Source organism: Schistocerca cancellata, chromosome 8 (assembly GCF_023864275.1).
Source record: "Schistocerca cancellata isolate TAMUIC-IGC-003103 chromosome 8, iqSchCanc2.1, whole genome shotgun sequence".
Lineage (NCBI taxonomy): Eukaryota > Metazoa > Arthropoda > Insecta > Orthoptera > Acrididae > Schistocerca > Schistocerca cancellata.
This window is the reverse complement of record NC_064633.1, coordinates 103,224,276-103,241,001: the sequence shown is the minus strand read 5'-3', so window position 1 is coordinate 103,241,001 and position 16,726 is coordinate 103,224,276. Positions and strand designations below refer to the sequence as shown.

The 16,726-nt window shown below is 38.8% G+C and overlaps 1 protein-coding gene across 2 annotated transcripts in view; it reads right to left on the bottom strand.

Annotated features, from left to right (window-relative positions):
- Positions 1 to 16,726, bottom strand: part of LOC126094853 (uncharacterized) — a 90,237-nt gene that overhangs the window by 65,265 nt on the left and 8,246 nt on the right. The window contains exon 1 of one of the 2 annotated variants that reach the window (XM_049909471.1): positions 7,856 to 8,096. The exons of the other annotated variant lie outside the window; for it this stretch is intronic. Coding sequence (XP_049765428.1) covers positions 7,856 to 8,069 — 214 coding nt within the window. The 5' untranslated portion in view covers positions 8,070 to 8,096. Of the gene's footprint in view, positions 1 to 7,855; positions 8,097 to 16,726 lie in introns of those variants that run through there. 2 annotated transcript variants of the gene reach the window in all.

Genomic DNA, 16,726 nt, shown 5'->3' with positions numbered 1-16,726 from the left:
TCAGTTCTGGTATGGGAATTTTTTCATGACCCCTATCATTTGGTTTGGCATCTTCTTCGACGATGTCTTCTTCATTATCATCCTTCTCGGATGATTCCTGTACAGATTCTGGGATCCAGTCCTCAGCTGGTTTACTTTCAAAATCCTTCATAGAAAACAGTGTTCCTTCCTCAGACTATTTGTCCTTCCTCTGGACGCCAAAGCCTGCAGCCATTAGGGCAGTAACCAGTGAAATAGCATTTTAAGAACTTGCCTTCATATTTCCCTGTTCTCAATTCCTTTGGTACCAGTAGATAAGCAATACTTCCGAACACTTTCAGCTTACTCAAATTAGTTTTCTTGTCATACCAAAAAGCTGCAGACTACTTTCCTTCCAAAAGCGTGGTAAGACTTCTATTAAGTAGGTACACGGCAGTACGAACAGCTTCTGACCAGAACATTTTATATAATTTACACTGAAGTACCATACAACGAGCTTCCTCAATAATAGTTTTGTTCATTCGCTCTGAAACACCATTTTGCTGAGGAACGTATCTGTAAACTGAAACTGTATTCTTTGTTATTCAAAAAACTGTTTCAGTTAATTTGACATATATTCTCGACCACTACCACAGCGCAATCTGCTAATCTTCAAGTTGAAATGAGCTGTAGCCATGGCGTAAATCATCTTCAGATGGCGAGTTACCTCTGACTTCGATTTCTGTGTATAGGACATTGTGAAATGTGTAAAGTCGTCGACGATCGTGATTACATAATTCTTTCCGTCGAACGATTCCGGTTCAATTGGCCCATACAGATCACTGTGGATCAACTGAAGAGGTCTGGTGGCACGTTTCCTACTGTGATTGTGTGGCAGCAGTGATGGTTTTCCTTCGACACAATTTGAACATTGTTCCGTGGTGATTGTTGAAGTGTTCAGTTCCAGACCATCAACTTGTGACTGTAGGCATTTAATGTTATCGTAACTCTAATGGCCTAATCTGCTATGCCACAGTTTCGCATTAGTTGTAGTTGAAACAGCTGACAAGGCTTTTCATTGCAACAAATTTAGAACATATAACTGAGATTCATTCCTATTTGCAATGGCAACAGTTTCTTTTGCTTTCTTAATTAAACCTTGAGGCTTTGCAAATGTGATACTAAAACTATTCATTTCCAGTATTCTAACTGACAGCAAATTATAATTAAGATCAAGCACACGTATAGCAAATTTAATCATTAAATTGGTGAGAGGTATCTTACTGTTAATCAGATGTTCCGTTGATCCAGAGTCCAAGAACCAATTTATGTCGTTCGTTGACTGATCTTCATTTGATGCTGCAAAACAAAACCCATCTTCCCCTTTGACGTTAGCTACGACCATACAGTTGTTGATTCCTGAGTTCTTGTTTGGTACCTTAACTCTACAATTAGCCCTTTTGTGTCCAGGCTTCCCGCAACGGTGACAAGTAAAGTTGGAAGATGTTCCTTGTTGACTTCTTGTTTTACTGAAAAACCCTTTATTAGATACCGTTGAGTCTGAAAAGCTGTAGGAAGCGGTGTTTCATCGTTTTTGTTTTTCCCGACGACTCCCTTCCGCTTCGATTCTTCATCCAGGAACCTATTATTCACAAAGTTCAGCGTCAAGTCGTTCATTGAGAGCGTTTAGATGGCAGTATTCTGGTATTTTTATATTTTTGATTTTATTAACAATATCGTAACAGCTTTTTGTAGTGTAATCTATCTCGTATATGTAATATTGCTTAAGGAGCGTGCTGAGTTTTTTACTGACAGCATGTACTGGGCTATTAACCATGTTAAGAATTGGACGAATCGGGATTTTTTCTTTATGTATCTTGGGCTGGGCACACAATGATGGTGTTGTTGGATTCATTATACTGGAGTCTTTTTATAGCCTTTTCTGTGAATATGAAGTTTCATGTTTTAGAGCTTTCTTTAGTTGAGCATTAAATTTGTTAACTGAATCTCGAACGATAATTTTATGGGTAGAAAAATTGTAGTACTTTCCTGTTGTAATCTTTCTCTGACATTGTCACCAATGAATTTCCTTTATCTAATTTTATACTAATTGCCTTATTTTCCTGAAGCTTATAATTTATCTGACCTATAATACTACTGTCCTTCCCTTTTGTATTGGTCCTACTTTCTCGTTTTATATGTGTTTGCATTATTTTTGCAATTTTACAAGTAATACGGTTCTGCTCATGAGGTGGCAACTAGATCATATCAGGCGCTACTATAGATTTTGCAATAATTTTTTTTTGATGATACTGTTTCCAAGGCGTTGTTGTATATTAAATTTCAGGTCTCTGTTTAGAACGTTCATTTCTGTGGGAGTGAATCTCACATTGGTCAGATTTTCAACGTTCTGGAAGAAGCTACAATACACCATGAAACGCTAGTTCTTAATATTCAGTTGAATATGCGTTTCGTTGCAACAAGAAATGCATAGTCTGAGAATTAGCTGATTTGACGGACTCATTTCTAGAAGAAAAGTGGTAGAGCAATGTAATTGTTTTCAAAAATTTGAAAAAAGTTTCGAAAGCGTAGTTGTGTGGCATATTGCCACTCATGGGTTTTATAGAAATTGAGTGGTTAATGACCGCCAAGTTCTTACTTTCTATTCAAGTTTTTATAATATTCAGCCTTGTAGTTTCAGACGTTGTCTGTATTTTGTTGTTCCGCTGTCAGATACATATGCTTTCTACTGGGTCTTTTGTCGACCACGGCTGTGTTTGGCTATGGAGGAGGCATCAGTCGTCAACAGGACATTGTTTGACTACGTTCTTCAGTGAAAGTCGGCTTAATGTTTGAAGGTTTTATTTTAAATGACAGTCTTAAGGATGGCGTAGAACTAACAGTATGATGGAGAAAGGAATACAATAGGTCGCTGAGGGGTCAAGACGAAAAAGATTGGTAAACATCTCATTCCGGTGAGCTGCAACGGTGTTGCTGATGAAAGGTGCAGCAACTCTTATTAGAAGGATCATTATCCTAGAAAGGTACAGAGTGATATGAGACTCACATTTATCGATCGATAGTTCAGACATTTTATCTTAAAATAAACAGTAATTTCTGTGAGAAAGACGCATCACATGTAAAACGAAATGAAAAAAAAACCGATTTTATGTTGTTCGTGACGTAACGAAGATATTTCGGAAATCTGTAAAGAAAATAATGACAAAACAGAATAATGACTGGGGTTTAGTAAAAAAAAAGAGTGGATCACATCGAAGATCGTCTTATAGTTGAAGGTGGAGACGACGGTAGTGGAGCGAAAAGGATTTTCAGATTTGATGTTGTAATAATATTCACAGTAAGACTGAACGATCAAATGGTGATGACGTATCTGTCTGGGTGAATTTCGTTGCTTATATTGTGGGAATAAATGGAGATGAATGGCAGTTCGCACTCTAAGACATTGTGAAGAATTGCAATGGATTCTTCCCAAAAACCGAGACGAAACAAAAATGGCTGTTCTCAAATTTCTATGAAAGTTTCTGGTTCGTTTGAAAGTCTATATAAGGAAAGCATGAAAGCCTTCCAAACAGAAGTCATTCCTTCTCTTATCTGGAATACGATAAGAGGTCAGAAGGAAAGGCCAAAACCGGGAACGCATCTACGCTGATGAAACTCTTACTATCATCTTAGAGGACAACAGATCACAAGGTTATGAAGTGGAGAAGTACCTCCCCTCCTATATTTTCTTGGACAAGGTCGCAAATGACAGCCACAGTCAACAGAATGACTTCTTACAATAATCATTTGTCCTAAAAATAAAGGAGACCGTTCAGATCTAAAGCTGACAATCAAGTGCCTTTCCAATGCTGTTATTTCAGCTGCAAGACCGAAATCCACCCTTATCTACAAGGGTGCCTCGCCTCTAAAACAGACTATGTTACAACTTGAATTCCATCAATTTAATTTTTAACAGAGAATACTCGTACACTGGTGCAGAATATGGCCTGGAACAATACATTAACATAAGTTACACTGATCGATGATCACACACATAATCATTCGGAGGCGCATTAATATAAGAGGTCCAATTCCTCGTTAACGCGGATGTGGCATTATGACGATAAGTACACAAAAAACGTAAAAAAACAACGCTTAGCTCCACTCGTAGTCGTGACTTCCAGGATTCCAAGGCGAGGTGTTATTGCCTGTGATCCGTGTAGTTGGTCTCTGAGACTAGGTCGGGAACTTGTCGATTATTACTCTTCCCTTAACTCGACGCTATCAGTCCTTAAGCGAGGCGGTAAGGATTGGCTCCGACCTATTAAACCACTTGCAGCTTGTCGAGGTCGGTACCAGACATGAGGATTCAACCAAAGGCAACAATTCGTCAGCCACGTGCCGTTCAGCTCGCCAAACCAACAACACACACCTCGAAAAAAGGCCCTAGCTCCAAACGTATAAGCAGAACGTTATCGGCAAGACAAGTGATTGGTGGTGGCATATAACTTTTTTTAAATAGTACAGAATTTTTTCAATAGGAAGACCATGGTTTGTCTTTGTTTCAGTAGGCTCACTGAATATTGAATACATATTATTTTTTGTAGCTCAGCGTACAGGCTAGTCGCTGAGTTTTTGTAAGAAGAATTTGTCGACTTGGTCGCGGTTTTCTCAGCCACCATTGTGGACAAGTCATTCAAATAACTATTATGTACGTTTCTCATTTCAGAGGTTTCAGATGGAGCCACTCTGCTAAAGGAATTCTTCGTGATACAAAGTACTCCGTGTGCTCTATTTCACCAAACCAAAGCACAAGTGATTTTTAAGATGGTATATAAATAGGCATGTGTAACGAGTGTGTGAAACTTGATCAAATGAAAGCGCATATGCGCATATGAATGCGATTAGATGAGAGCCGGCCTTGCACGTTGAGATATTATGTCTCCTGCTACAAGTCAGAGCTGACTATACTCAATTTTAAGTGGTGCACCCCACATTACCATGCACGAGTCAGCCACAATGCCATCTCTCAACAAAGCAGCATTTCGCACTTCCCACTTGAACCTCATCTTCAGATACTCATCACGTGTTCACAGAGATCATCGAAAAAGTTCTTTCGTTAGAAGTAAGGATGTTACAAATATAGCCAAAGCGACAAGTTCTCAACTGTTTTTAATTATCTTTGTGTCATGAGAAACTATCTGCCATTCCATCATTTACCTTTCCGCAAAAAATCGATAACGAACGAGACTGTTTGTCTCTAAGCCGTTCTGGGAAAGCCGAAATTTTTGGCTGTCGTAGGTCTCAAGCTGTAAGGATTTTACTGTCACCTCTACCTTGTTTATCTGCATAGCTTTTGGAGCAGCGAGAACCTCTTTATTAGGCTGTCTCAAGTGCTCATTATGTCTTAATTCCGTGTATTTGCTAATATTCTTCCACTATACATAGGTCGTATTAGACGTTCGATACGTTTTTACGTTGTTTTTATTCAGTTTCACAGTCTTCCTCATTTTTATTATGGCTATTCTACTACTTAAACTTGGATGATATTGTCAGAGGTACTATCAGCACTTCCCGACTCTTGGCTCCTTTAAATCGTACGGAATTTACCTTCCACGTAGAAACGTTGTGATTTCAAATTGAAGTTTTCCTTTCATCTCTTAACGGAATGAACGAGAGCTCTTCTGCAACAGTATTTTCTGCTTTGAAAAATAGCACTTACAGGCATTTAGATCAGAATGGGTTACACAGATCCCATAAAGAAAAAAAAACTTGCACAGAACGCATTTATAGTAAGCACCTAATTCCATTACAAACTTCACAATTTTGATAACATTGTCTCTCATAGTCCACATATGTCTGCTTACACGTGTAAGACGCTGGGTAATAAAACCATTATTTAAATTACATCGGTGCTTTATTTCTGCTTTGTGATTACAGGATACAGGACAGTATGAGCAGCTCCAGACTGCGTCTCCATGGTGTGGCGCCCCCTCAGCAGCGGCGACTACGCTCTGTGGGCGGCTCTGCGGGCGGCGCCTGACCTGGCGTGGGGCCTGACTGCAGCTCTGCCCGCTGCGTGTCGGCTGCCTGCCCTCGCATGCTTGGCGTGGCCAGCCCGGGCGTGAGCACCTGCTCAACAGGAAACAACACACGTGATGTCCCAGTGACACCTGATTACCTTCTTTCTTACCAGGAAAGTTCAGTAGCCGTAATACCAACACCTGTTACTGCTGCTGCAAAAACTATGCTCGCATTTTATAGGCGCAAAGTATACTTCAGAAGCGTTTAACACATAGATGACTGGTTTGCTTTCACTGGAATAGTTGCTACCTTATACTTCAGGAACGCTGATCTAGCCTACAATTGCTAGTCGTGGTATATTTGGTTCCAAATAATGTAGTATACTGCCAGTCAGTGTTTTACACTATAGTGCTCTGACACATGTATTTACAAAGTTGTAGACAGAGAAATATGTTGTAATATAGGCATCTATGGTATTATTCAAAATATCATTGATCATTTTGCACGTTTAAAATGTTCATGTTATGTAATAGCCTGTGGTGAGACTATTAAAACTAGTTTTAGTGTTTTCCTCAGTTCAGTACAACTCTCGTGTAGTACTACCTTCATTTACAGTAGATCATATTCGCCTCAGTCAATGCGTGATGTACTTTTTTGTACAGACCACTAACATGCTGACAAATTGTGCTGTGAGACTTACTGAATTCTATTGTGGAGACAGACTTTGTGTTCTAGATGAAAGATTAACTGCCGTTATTATGTTACATTGCTAAGTAGAAAATCAAAATACAAGTGACTAAATGACTACTGAAGATAGATTGTCTGCGAGTGGTACAAATCAGGGCACCTACTTTCTGTGCTGGACATTCAGAAATACCATCTTCTACGTTAGCATTGTCTCGCTTGTAGGTTTTTGCTAATAGTGTTTCATTTACTTTTGCCACATTAATTACCAAAAAAAAAGACATAATTACGGACTACAGCTCAAAAACTACTGTTACTGTGTAGTGTCAATGACAGTATTCCTCACACTTAGTGACACTAAGGTTTATTTCAGAAAAAACGTCATCTTACGTCTTTTTGGTATAACAACGTCGACACTGTACCGAATCTCTGTTAATTAATATACTTCTAATCTAGTAACTCATATAGTAACTATACCCTGTTCCATAACAAAATTGTACATATGGAAAACAATAAACTCTACCAATGCAAAAAGAAATGTCAGGTATGTAATGAGATCCTTGAATACCATGTTCAGTGTATCATCGTATATCTTAGCACCGCACAATGCTAGCGTGCTTGCTAATTTGTTAGTTAAAGTTCTATGATTCGTTTACACTGCAGAAGGGAGAATCTCTCACCTTTGGTTTATTAGTGTTTGTTTATGAAACATGGTAGACAGATATTTATTGGAATGCAGTTTTCTGTTAGTACCATTACCTATTCAACGACTAATTCTAACCAAAGTGCAAATTTAGTACCAATTTTTATAGATGACTCATACTAATATGTTTTTGTTTTATAAATTTTATACTGATAAGCTACACGGAGATTAGATGTCATCATGGTTCAGCCTCAGAGTGATCCAAATGTGAACCTGATATGTCTTATAGGGGGTCCGAATTTGGTAAGTAAAACAGTTATTATCAGACATAATATTAGAGGGAATTGTGATTGAATGTAGCAACATATTTAGCCTATTAAGTAACGTGATAGTGGTGTAATAGTAATATCACCAAAACTGGACGACATGAATGCTGCACTTGAGCTGCCTGCAGACGCAGTGTCAGAGCGCCTGCCTCAGGGAGCCACTAGCGACACCACAGCAGTTAGAGCCGTGCACAGCCTGCTCGCCTTTGCTGGTGTTTACCTTTGAGTGCCCGCCTGCTCTCTGCATTTGGACCCTCCTCATGATCGATGACGTAGTCATCGTCGTCTGCTATGCTGTCGCCGTCGTCGTCATCAGCGTCTCTGTTTTCTCCTACTTCTTCCACCACTTCGTCGCTATCGTCTGCAGCAGCGAGCGGCGTGCAGTACGCCACGAGCAACACACCAGCAATCAGCAGGACGAGGCCTCCCTTCATGGCTGCAATGGTTTCTACACTGGGTGCCTCGCTACAAGTGTCACTACGGAGCTCACCGGCCTCCTCTTATAGTGCAGTGGGGCGCTTATCACCCGACTCGTAGAAGGCAAGCGCAGCTACACAGCGCTTACGTCAAACTCCACAATCAGCCGTATTGTTGTCATATCTTAAAGGCTGAATTATCTTGCTGGACATGGTATGAAACCTTGAGGCTGAAGGCACTAAGAGACGTAAAACAAAACTGTAAGCACTATATCTGATAAATACAGCACAACCAAGAAAACTAATCACGTACCTGAAAGTTTATACACATGAATTACGATCGTCTTCCATTCATAAGAACAGCAATATAGAAGGGAAATCACTCACTTGAAGAACTAATTTAAAAAGTACAGGAATTAATTCAATAATAGTTAATGTCATCCTCGTTCTCGTTACATTGCGTTATCATGCTGCACATTTAGCTAGAATTTTTCAATATTATGTATTACAATTCTCCGATTATATATGTCAGAATTCGTTATAAAATTTTATCAATTATTAAAGTTTTGTTTTGTTCAATTTACAATGAATCTTACGTTCATATAGTGTAACCTATCCATTCATTTAAGAGGCTTCCCAAATTCTTCATACTATTAACCATGCACAAGAATAGACTTGTGAACACCAGTACTGATGTTGGGGCCCCAATAGCTATGTTCGATATTAGGAATTTTCTTTCCCCTTTTTCGTATTGCTACTTCCATTGTGACAAATAATAGCAACATTGATAACTGTGAATTAAGATTCACATCCATATTACCTGGAGCCATTCCCTCAGCTTTATTTAATAATTATTCACAATTTTTGTGTACAGACTATTGTAAAATGAAACACGTACACCATTTTATATCAGTACAAATACCTATCAAAATCTGAGGAGACGTTAACTACATAAGAGTTATAAATAATTAAACTTTCTCATCATCCAACACCCAGAACTGACACAACGTCAGCTTGAAGTGAGACTCACCAAGAATGCATACAATCTGGCTCGAAACGAATGCGTGCTGTCAGTAAATGAAAGCGGCTGTCTGCTTCCTGGTATGGAAGTATACGTCTTGTCATGCATTGTTTATGCATGACAGACCAGGAGACCAAGGATGCCAGTCAAGAATGTATACATTCTCAAGTTTTTTATGGTATGAACTGCTGTATGGCGGCTTTCATTCTCATATTCCATTAGGTAATTAATTCATAAAGGGTGTGAGTAAAGTGATTATCATGTACACCACGTACTGCTGTACAATTAATGATATGGTGACTACAGCCCCCAATCTGATGCACTTGACTTTGTTCCCATCTGAGACATAAAGATGGATATAATTAGTTCACAAAGTCTTCAAAATATAGTTTTAATCAGCGGCTGTGTGACACAAAGTGCAGCTTACCTCTCGGTCGGATTAATTTCCTTTCCTTAATCCATGTTGTAGTGTACTACAAGGTATATCAAAAGTTTCAACGGCCCACCTAAGCAACACACCTCCATCAACAACTTGTTTTACATCTTCAAGATCTTCTGCAGTCCATTATCTACCTGTCTGAAACATAAAAATGACCGTTGGGTCAGTAAAGATCAATGGACAATGATAGTCAATTATCAATGACGACAACTGTATATACATAAAAGATAAATGTGCGTATACTGTTAACAACGTCTTTTTAGCGCCTTTGGACATAAGACAATTAATAAACTGCATACCTAAAACGATTTTATATTCCTTTCACATTTACTTAAATGTTTAACTGCAACATTTCACTGTATGTTCACTCTCGAGAAAACCGCCAGTAATGCACCTTACTAAACAGTTGTCGCCATTCTCCCACCTGACAGAGCTGGTTGGCAAATCCCATCACGTGGTCAACCCAAACATTGTGGGACGCTATTGTCCTTAGCGATTCGTAATAGAAGGTGTAAAGCAGGAATTCTGTTGTCTGTCAACAAAAAAGTGTTGGTAGTAGGGGTCCAGACAGTCTTCTGGTGTATCACCCTCTAAACGTCTGTCAACTCGATCTGGTGTGCTAATGGTTACAGAAAGTAGAAGTACTAACTACTGACGATGATTTGCCTTCCATCATCTAATTCACAGTATTCCATGTGATGTAAGCGCCTTTTCAGTTTATATATGTCAGAATTATATGTGTAATGTGTGTAGTCTGCAGCAATCCATTTTTTATCTCTAGCATCTTTCAGTGAAACTATCATAAGACTGATGTAGAAAAGAAATTGTATGTAATAAAGACATTAAAAAATTTTGAGAAATATATAATTGGAAAGTAATAAGAATATCCATTACTGAAGTCCACTTCATGTTGCACAATAAAGTGTATTTCACAGAGAGAGTGATAACTGCTCTCTGTGTTTTTTTTGTCAATAACAGTTTTGCTACTAAGAGTTCTTGTAAAAGAAAGCTGACTTTATTGTTCAATTATTTTTAAATTCCTTTCTTGGCAACTACTACACTAGGTAAGCATGTGATTGACAGTATATCGGTAGCAACGTGTCTGCTGGACTGTTGTGCACTGTAACAGACAGTGTAGCTTTGTGGTTCAGCATAACGAAGAGGCTAGTAATCTCTATGATTATGTTACTGACCATATTTACAGATATAGAATCGAAGTGTTTCAAGTCTACATAGGAGATTACCTAAGAATGACCTGTTCAGCACTTTTTAGCATATTACTCAATTACTAACGTTAAATAGAACTATCTGTGGTATTAAATATGTACAGGCAATGCGGCAGATACAGTCACAGGCGTGATTGCCCCATTGGCACTGCAACACAAACGCAAAAATGTCTGAACTGATAGGCATCTAATATAGACACCTAGTAACCAGCAAAATCCTAATAAAAGGTTGCAGACCATGTATTAACTGAGAGTTCAGAGATTTTCTCCCTCCACTTATGTACTCTTCTGGCAATCCAAATGACTGGAATGGGAAGCATCCCCATGATGTGGTGCTATGCTAAGTATCACTCCCTACAGTGCAGTATGAATTGCATATGCAGATGTGGATGCTGCTGAAATATTGTCTGCACACTTTACAGATATTGTTATTTATAGAAACATGTTAATTTTGTTATCTTAGTTTCATAACTAGTGAGTTGAATCGTCTTTTTTCTCTCGCATAAGGTACTGCTTTAGATCTATTAATTCAAAATGTCCTATAATAGTTCCAGATGATAACTGTCATAGCCGAAAATAATTTTTGTTTCATGTCTGAATGTACATGGAAGTGTTCGCCTGCAGTTATATATGTAGATTTGAAAATCATTTAGTAACGGGAAGAGCATTGGAATTGCGGCTGTTATAAGTTCTTCTTTCCATTGCTTTTCCGGCAGATTCAGTATCATGTTGCTCCATGTACCACAATCCTGAATACTGTAGACAAATAGTTATTAAACCGAATGAAGGAATTGACTTTTACATCACATCAGAATAAATGAAGTAATAGAGAAATTATATTACAACACTGTATACGTTATTTATAGTCGACTATTGAAGGACTTTAAAAATTTTGAATCACCCAAATTTTCCCCATCCTCATTTATCAGCAATGACTGTGCTAGAGCTTACATTTATAAGACACTGGTCAATAATCATGTATGTTTGATGCAAAGTGCAGTGGTGCTTTATTTCTCCCTTGCTACTGCAGGGTGCTAGGCAGTGAGAGTAGATTCAGATTGTGCCTCCATTTTGTGGCTCCACTTCAGGAGTGGCAACTGTGGTCAGCTCTGGAAGCAGCGCCTGACCTGGCATGTGATCTGGTTCTGGCTTTGGCTGCACCATGTCAGCTGCCTGCCCATGCGTGTTTGGTGTGGTCCGCTCAGGCATGAGCACCTGCTTAATGGTAATCAACACATGTGGTGTTACAGTGATACGTGCTTACATTCCTGTTACATCAGAAAATTTCAGCCACACATTCTTACACTTGCTACATCACTAAGCTTCCCTTTGATGTGCAAAACGTGAGTGTAAGAAGTAGATGACAAAAAGATGAGTGGTCTGTTTTGTTTGGAATAACAGTTATCATACAACTCAGGAACACTAGTCTAGCTAATAAGTGCACCCCCTGGCATACCTAGTTACATATTACGTGGCATACCTTAAGCCAGTATTTTACACCATGGTAATGTTACACAGATATGTATAAATGAATAAACAAATGAATAAATTGCAGGAGTGTATTTGTTAAACGTCGAAAAAGTAATTTTCTCTTCTTACGTTTAACATGTTTCTAAAACAGTTACTTAAATATGATAAGATGTTTAAAAGCAGTCATAGAAGCCGGCCGTGGTGGCCGAGCGGTTCTAGGCGCTACAGTCAGGAACCGCGTGACCGCTACGGTCGCAGGTTCGAATCCTGCCTCACGCATGGATGTTTGTGATCTCCTTAGGTTAGTTAGGTTTACGTAGTTCTAAGGTCTAGGGGACTGATGACCTCAGAAGTTAAGTGCCATAGTGCTCAGAGCCATTTGAACCATTTGAACCAGTCATAGAGTTTTCATCACTTCTCTATGCACTGATATGCAATTACCTTCATTGTCAGTACTCTATGAGTTCTCTATCACTGAATAATATACTTCGTTGTAGAGGCCACTAACATGTAGACATATTGCGCTATAAGTCTTATCGTATGTGTGCTTTAAAATCATAAATTCTGTAGCTTACTTTTTAACTCAATTGTAGAAGCAAGTTAAACAACTTAAACAAAGTTGGGAAAGAAGAATTTAATAAGTGCTCAATGTATGTCGCTACATATCATCAAAGTGTGTAGTACATAATACAGGTTGAATGCTAACCTTTCATGTACAATGCAATAATTGTATTGTGGAGCTAGATTTCTTGTTCTATACGACAGAGGAAATGCATCAACTGTTTTTAATTTCTGAGGATAAAATACATGATTAGTGAACAAATGTACACCGCTGGTAGCACAAATCAGGACATATACTATCCAATCCGGTGACACCAAGACTCATAAGTGAATAGTTATGGCTCTATGCCCTACACCTATAACCATAGGTATAACCTGTATTTCATTTCCAGGGGGTTTCAACAAAGGTCATCATTTTAAACTGAACTTGTAATAGAACACCCTATGGCAATACACAGAGTGTGTAATTATATATAAAATCTATTTTATTGTCAGTCATTCATTTCGTAAATTATAACATTTATCATCAAGCAGAAATCAGTCAATAAAATTCATTTGACGATGGTATCTCCATTGAGATATGTTTCTGTATGGCGGTAGTGTCCTTTAGAGATGACTGTGAACATTTGTGCATACATGTCGATCGTCCACGTCTTTCCAGCACGAGGTTCAATTTCAAACAATAACATGTTAGTGACTGGAGTTAACAACATATATCAACCGCCACGAAGACAGGAGAAGTACGTGGAAAAGAATTTACAACTCAAATCAGAATGGCGGCCCTGGGTTCAACTCGGGTATCACGAATGCGAGTCTGGTGCATTACGTACTATGCCAACCCCCTAAGTGCCATGGTGGAAATGGCAAACGGAAAAAAACAAGATTTCCTGAAAGCGTACAACAGGAGCGTCATGTTGAAACGTATGACTTATTAATAGTAATGAATTAAATTAAGCATATTTCAAAAATTTTCGAACTCAAAATATACTATGCTCGCCTACTGCACGAAACTCTACGACTTTCCCCGTCACATAGGTTTACTGATTACGACCATAGCTTCCGGAAGTTTCTTTGGAAGTTTCACCTCCTTTTACCGATAGGTTTCTGTCGGTAAGCTTAGAAATCATCTTACCGTTTGTGTTCTGTTTGAGGTCCCGGTCATTCTTAGCAGTCAATGAATATTTGTAAGTGTTATATAGCATGGTTAATTTATTATCCTCATTACTTCAAATAAGCGCCACGTTGAGGATATGAGAGTATTTATAGTTACTACGACGCTTTCCTAGGTATAATACATCTGTTCCTCAAGTTAAAAAGAATATAAGTTTCGTTGCCGTAAGAAATGCTGTGTCTGATAATTGGCTGATTTTACGGTTTTCTAGATAACAGTTATAGATCTTGAAAAGTGCTTTCAACAATTTAATGAAAGTTCCAGAACTTAGTTGGTTGATGTAGAGTATAACTTATTAGCTTTATGGAAAGAGTGTGGTTAATGACTATCTGGTTTTGACTTTCTACTCAGGTTTTTCAATATTCACCGGTGTAGTTTCACTTATTTATCAGTCCAGATATCCGTTCTTCGTTGTTTCGCTGTTAGAAAGATGAGCTTTCTGCTGAGTCTTTTGTTGAACACTGCTATGTTTGGTTACGGAGGAGGCATCAGTCGTCAACAGAACATTGCTTTGCTACGTTCTTAAATAAAAGTCAGCACAATGTTTGAATATTTTATTAGTGGTGAAAGTGTTATGGACGGGGTAGAGCTAACAAAGGGAAGGAAAAAGGGATACAAATGTTCATTGAGAGAACATATTATTCTGGTGAGCTGCACCGATGTTGTTCATGGAAAGTGCAAGAACCCTTATTAGAAGGGTTATTGTGCTAGAACAGGTACAGAGTAATATGAGTTCTACATTTATCGATCGTCAGTTCAGACATTTTATCTTAAAGGAAACTTATTTCTGTGTGAAACCCGCTTCACATGTAAAACGAAATGAGAAAATCAATTTTATGTTGGTCGTGATTTTAGGAGATATTTTGAAAATCTGTAATGGAAATAACAACAAAACAGATTAATGACAGGGGTACTCAAGTGAAATTTCGAGAATTGCACAGCGAAGATCGTCTTGTTGTTGAAGGTGGGTAGCATGGTAGGTGAACAAAAAGGATTTTCATCTTTGATGTTGTAATAATATTCACAGTAAGACTGAACGATCATATGGTGACGACGTATCTGCCTTGGTGAATTTTATTGATTTTCATTTGGAAGTAAGCGAAGATGTATGACAGTTCGCACTCTAAAGACATTCTGAAGAATTGCTGAGGATACTTCCCAAAAAACGAGACGAAACGAAAACGGTTGTCCTGAAAGTTCTATGAAGATTTCTTATTCGTTTGAAAAATAAATCGGCACAAAAACCATTATAGCTTTCAAAGCACAAGTTATTCCTAGTATTATCTGACATGTGGTAAGAGGTCAGAAGGAAAGGTCAAGACCAGGAACACATCTCAGTTTGAACTCTTACTGTAATCCTGGAGGACAACAGATCACAATTTTAAGAAGTGGAGTCGTATCTCCCTTCAGACATGTTCTTGGGCAAAGTCTCAAATGACAGCCAGAGTCAATGGCATGACTTCTTACAATAATCATTTGTCCTAAAAAGAAAGGAGAACGTTCAGATCTAAAGATGACAACCAACTGCCTTTCAAATGCTGTTATTTCAGTTTCAAGACCGAGATCCATCGTTAGTTATATACATGGGTGCCTTGCATCTGAAACAGTCTATGTTACACCTTGAATTTCATCAACTCAGTTTGTAAAAGGAATACCCGTTCACTCGTACAGAATATTGCCTGGAACAATATATTAACACTGACTGATGATCACACTTGCAATCTTTCAGACGCGCATTAATGCAACAGGTCCAATTCCACGTTAACGCAGACGTGGCCTTTGACGATAATTACACAAAACACGAAAGATGCTACCCTTAACTCCATTCAAGTGTAAAGAAGCCGTGACCTCCAGGATTCTAAGCGGGGGTGTTATAGCCTGTGATTCGTGTATTTGGTTTTGGAGACTAGGTCGGGAACGTGCCGATCATTATTCTTCCTGTAATTCGACGCTATCAATCCTTAAGCGAGGCGGCAGGGCCTGCCTCCGACCTATTGAACATCAGGAGTCACCCAATGGCAACCACTTGCGAGCCACGTGCCCTCCAGCTAGCTGTCAGTAGCAGCGCCCGCCAAACCAACAACACCCTCCTCGACCAAAGGTCCTATTATCGGATCGATATTTGCAACGCAAGTCGTTGGTGTCGACAGCGGAGTGTCATGCAGCCAAAATTAACGGTGATAGACAAGGAGCGTTGTTTTTATCCCATTCTTTGTGTCAGCATCGGCTTTCACCTGGCGATTAGAGCTTATTGCGAAGATTGACTTGCCCGTGATGTATGAGCGATTTTTCTATCTGCAACAAAATTTTCCATTGTTATGCCACCAGAAGCCTCACTATGGTTACCATTCTTCCATTTCTTACTGTTAAACAGTGTAATTCGTCTTGAGTGATTCATGCTATTTAATCAATGATATTTAATCAAATAGAATATAACACGTTTCCATTGAATGAGAAACTCGTTTGATGTTTAAATATCTGTGTATCTTAAATTGATGTAGTCTGTTTATAACGATAAGTAATGCTTTATTTATGAATTAAAAAATATCTGTCAGTGCTGTTTGTTTCACCTGTTTCTCCTTATTTGTAACTTTTGGTGCTGAAGGTGCATATAATAGTCTCACTGAATACTGAATACTTGCTATTTGGCCGGCCGGAGTGGCCGAGCGGTTCTAGGCGATACAGTCTGGAGCCGCGTTACGGTTACGGTCGCAGGTTCAAATCCTGCCTCGGGCATGGATGTGTGTGATGTCCTTAGGTCAGTTGGAGTTTAAGTAGTTCTAAGTT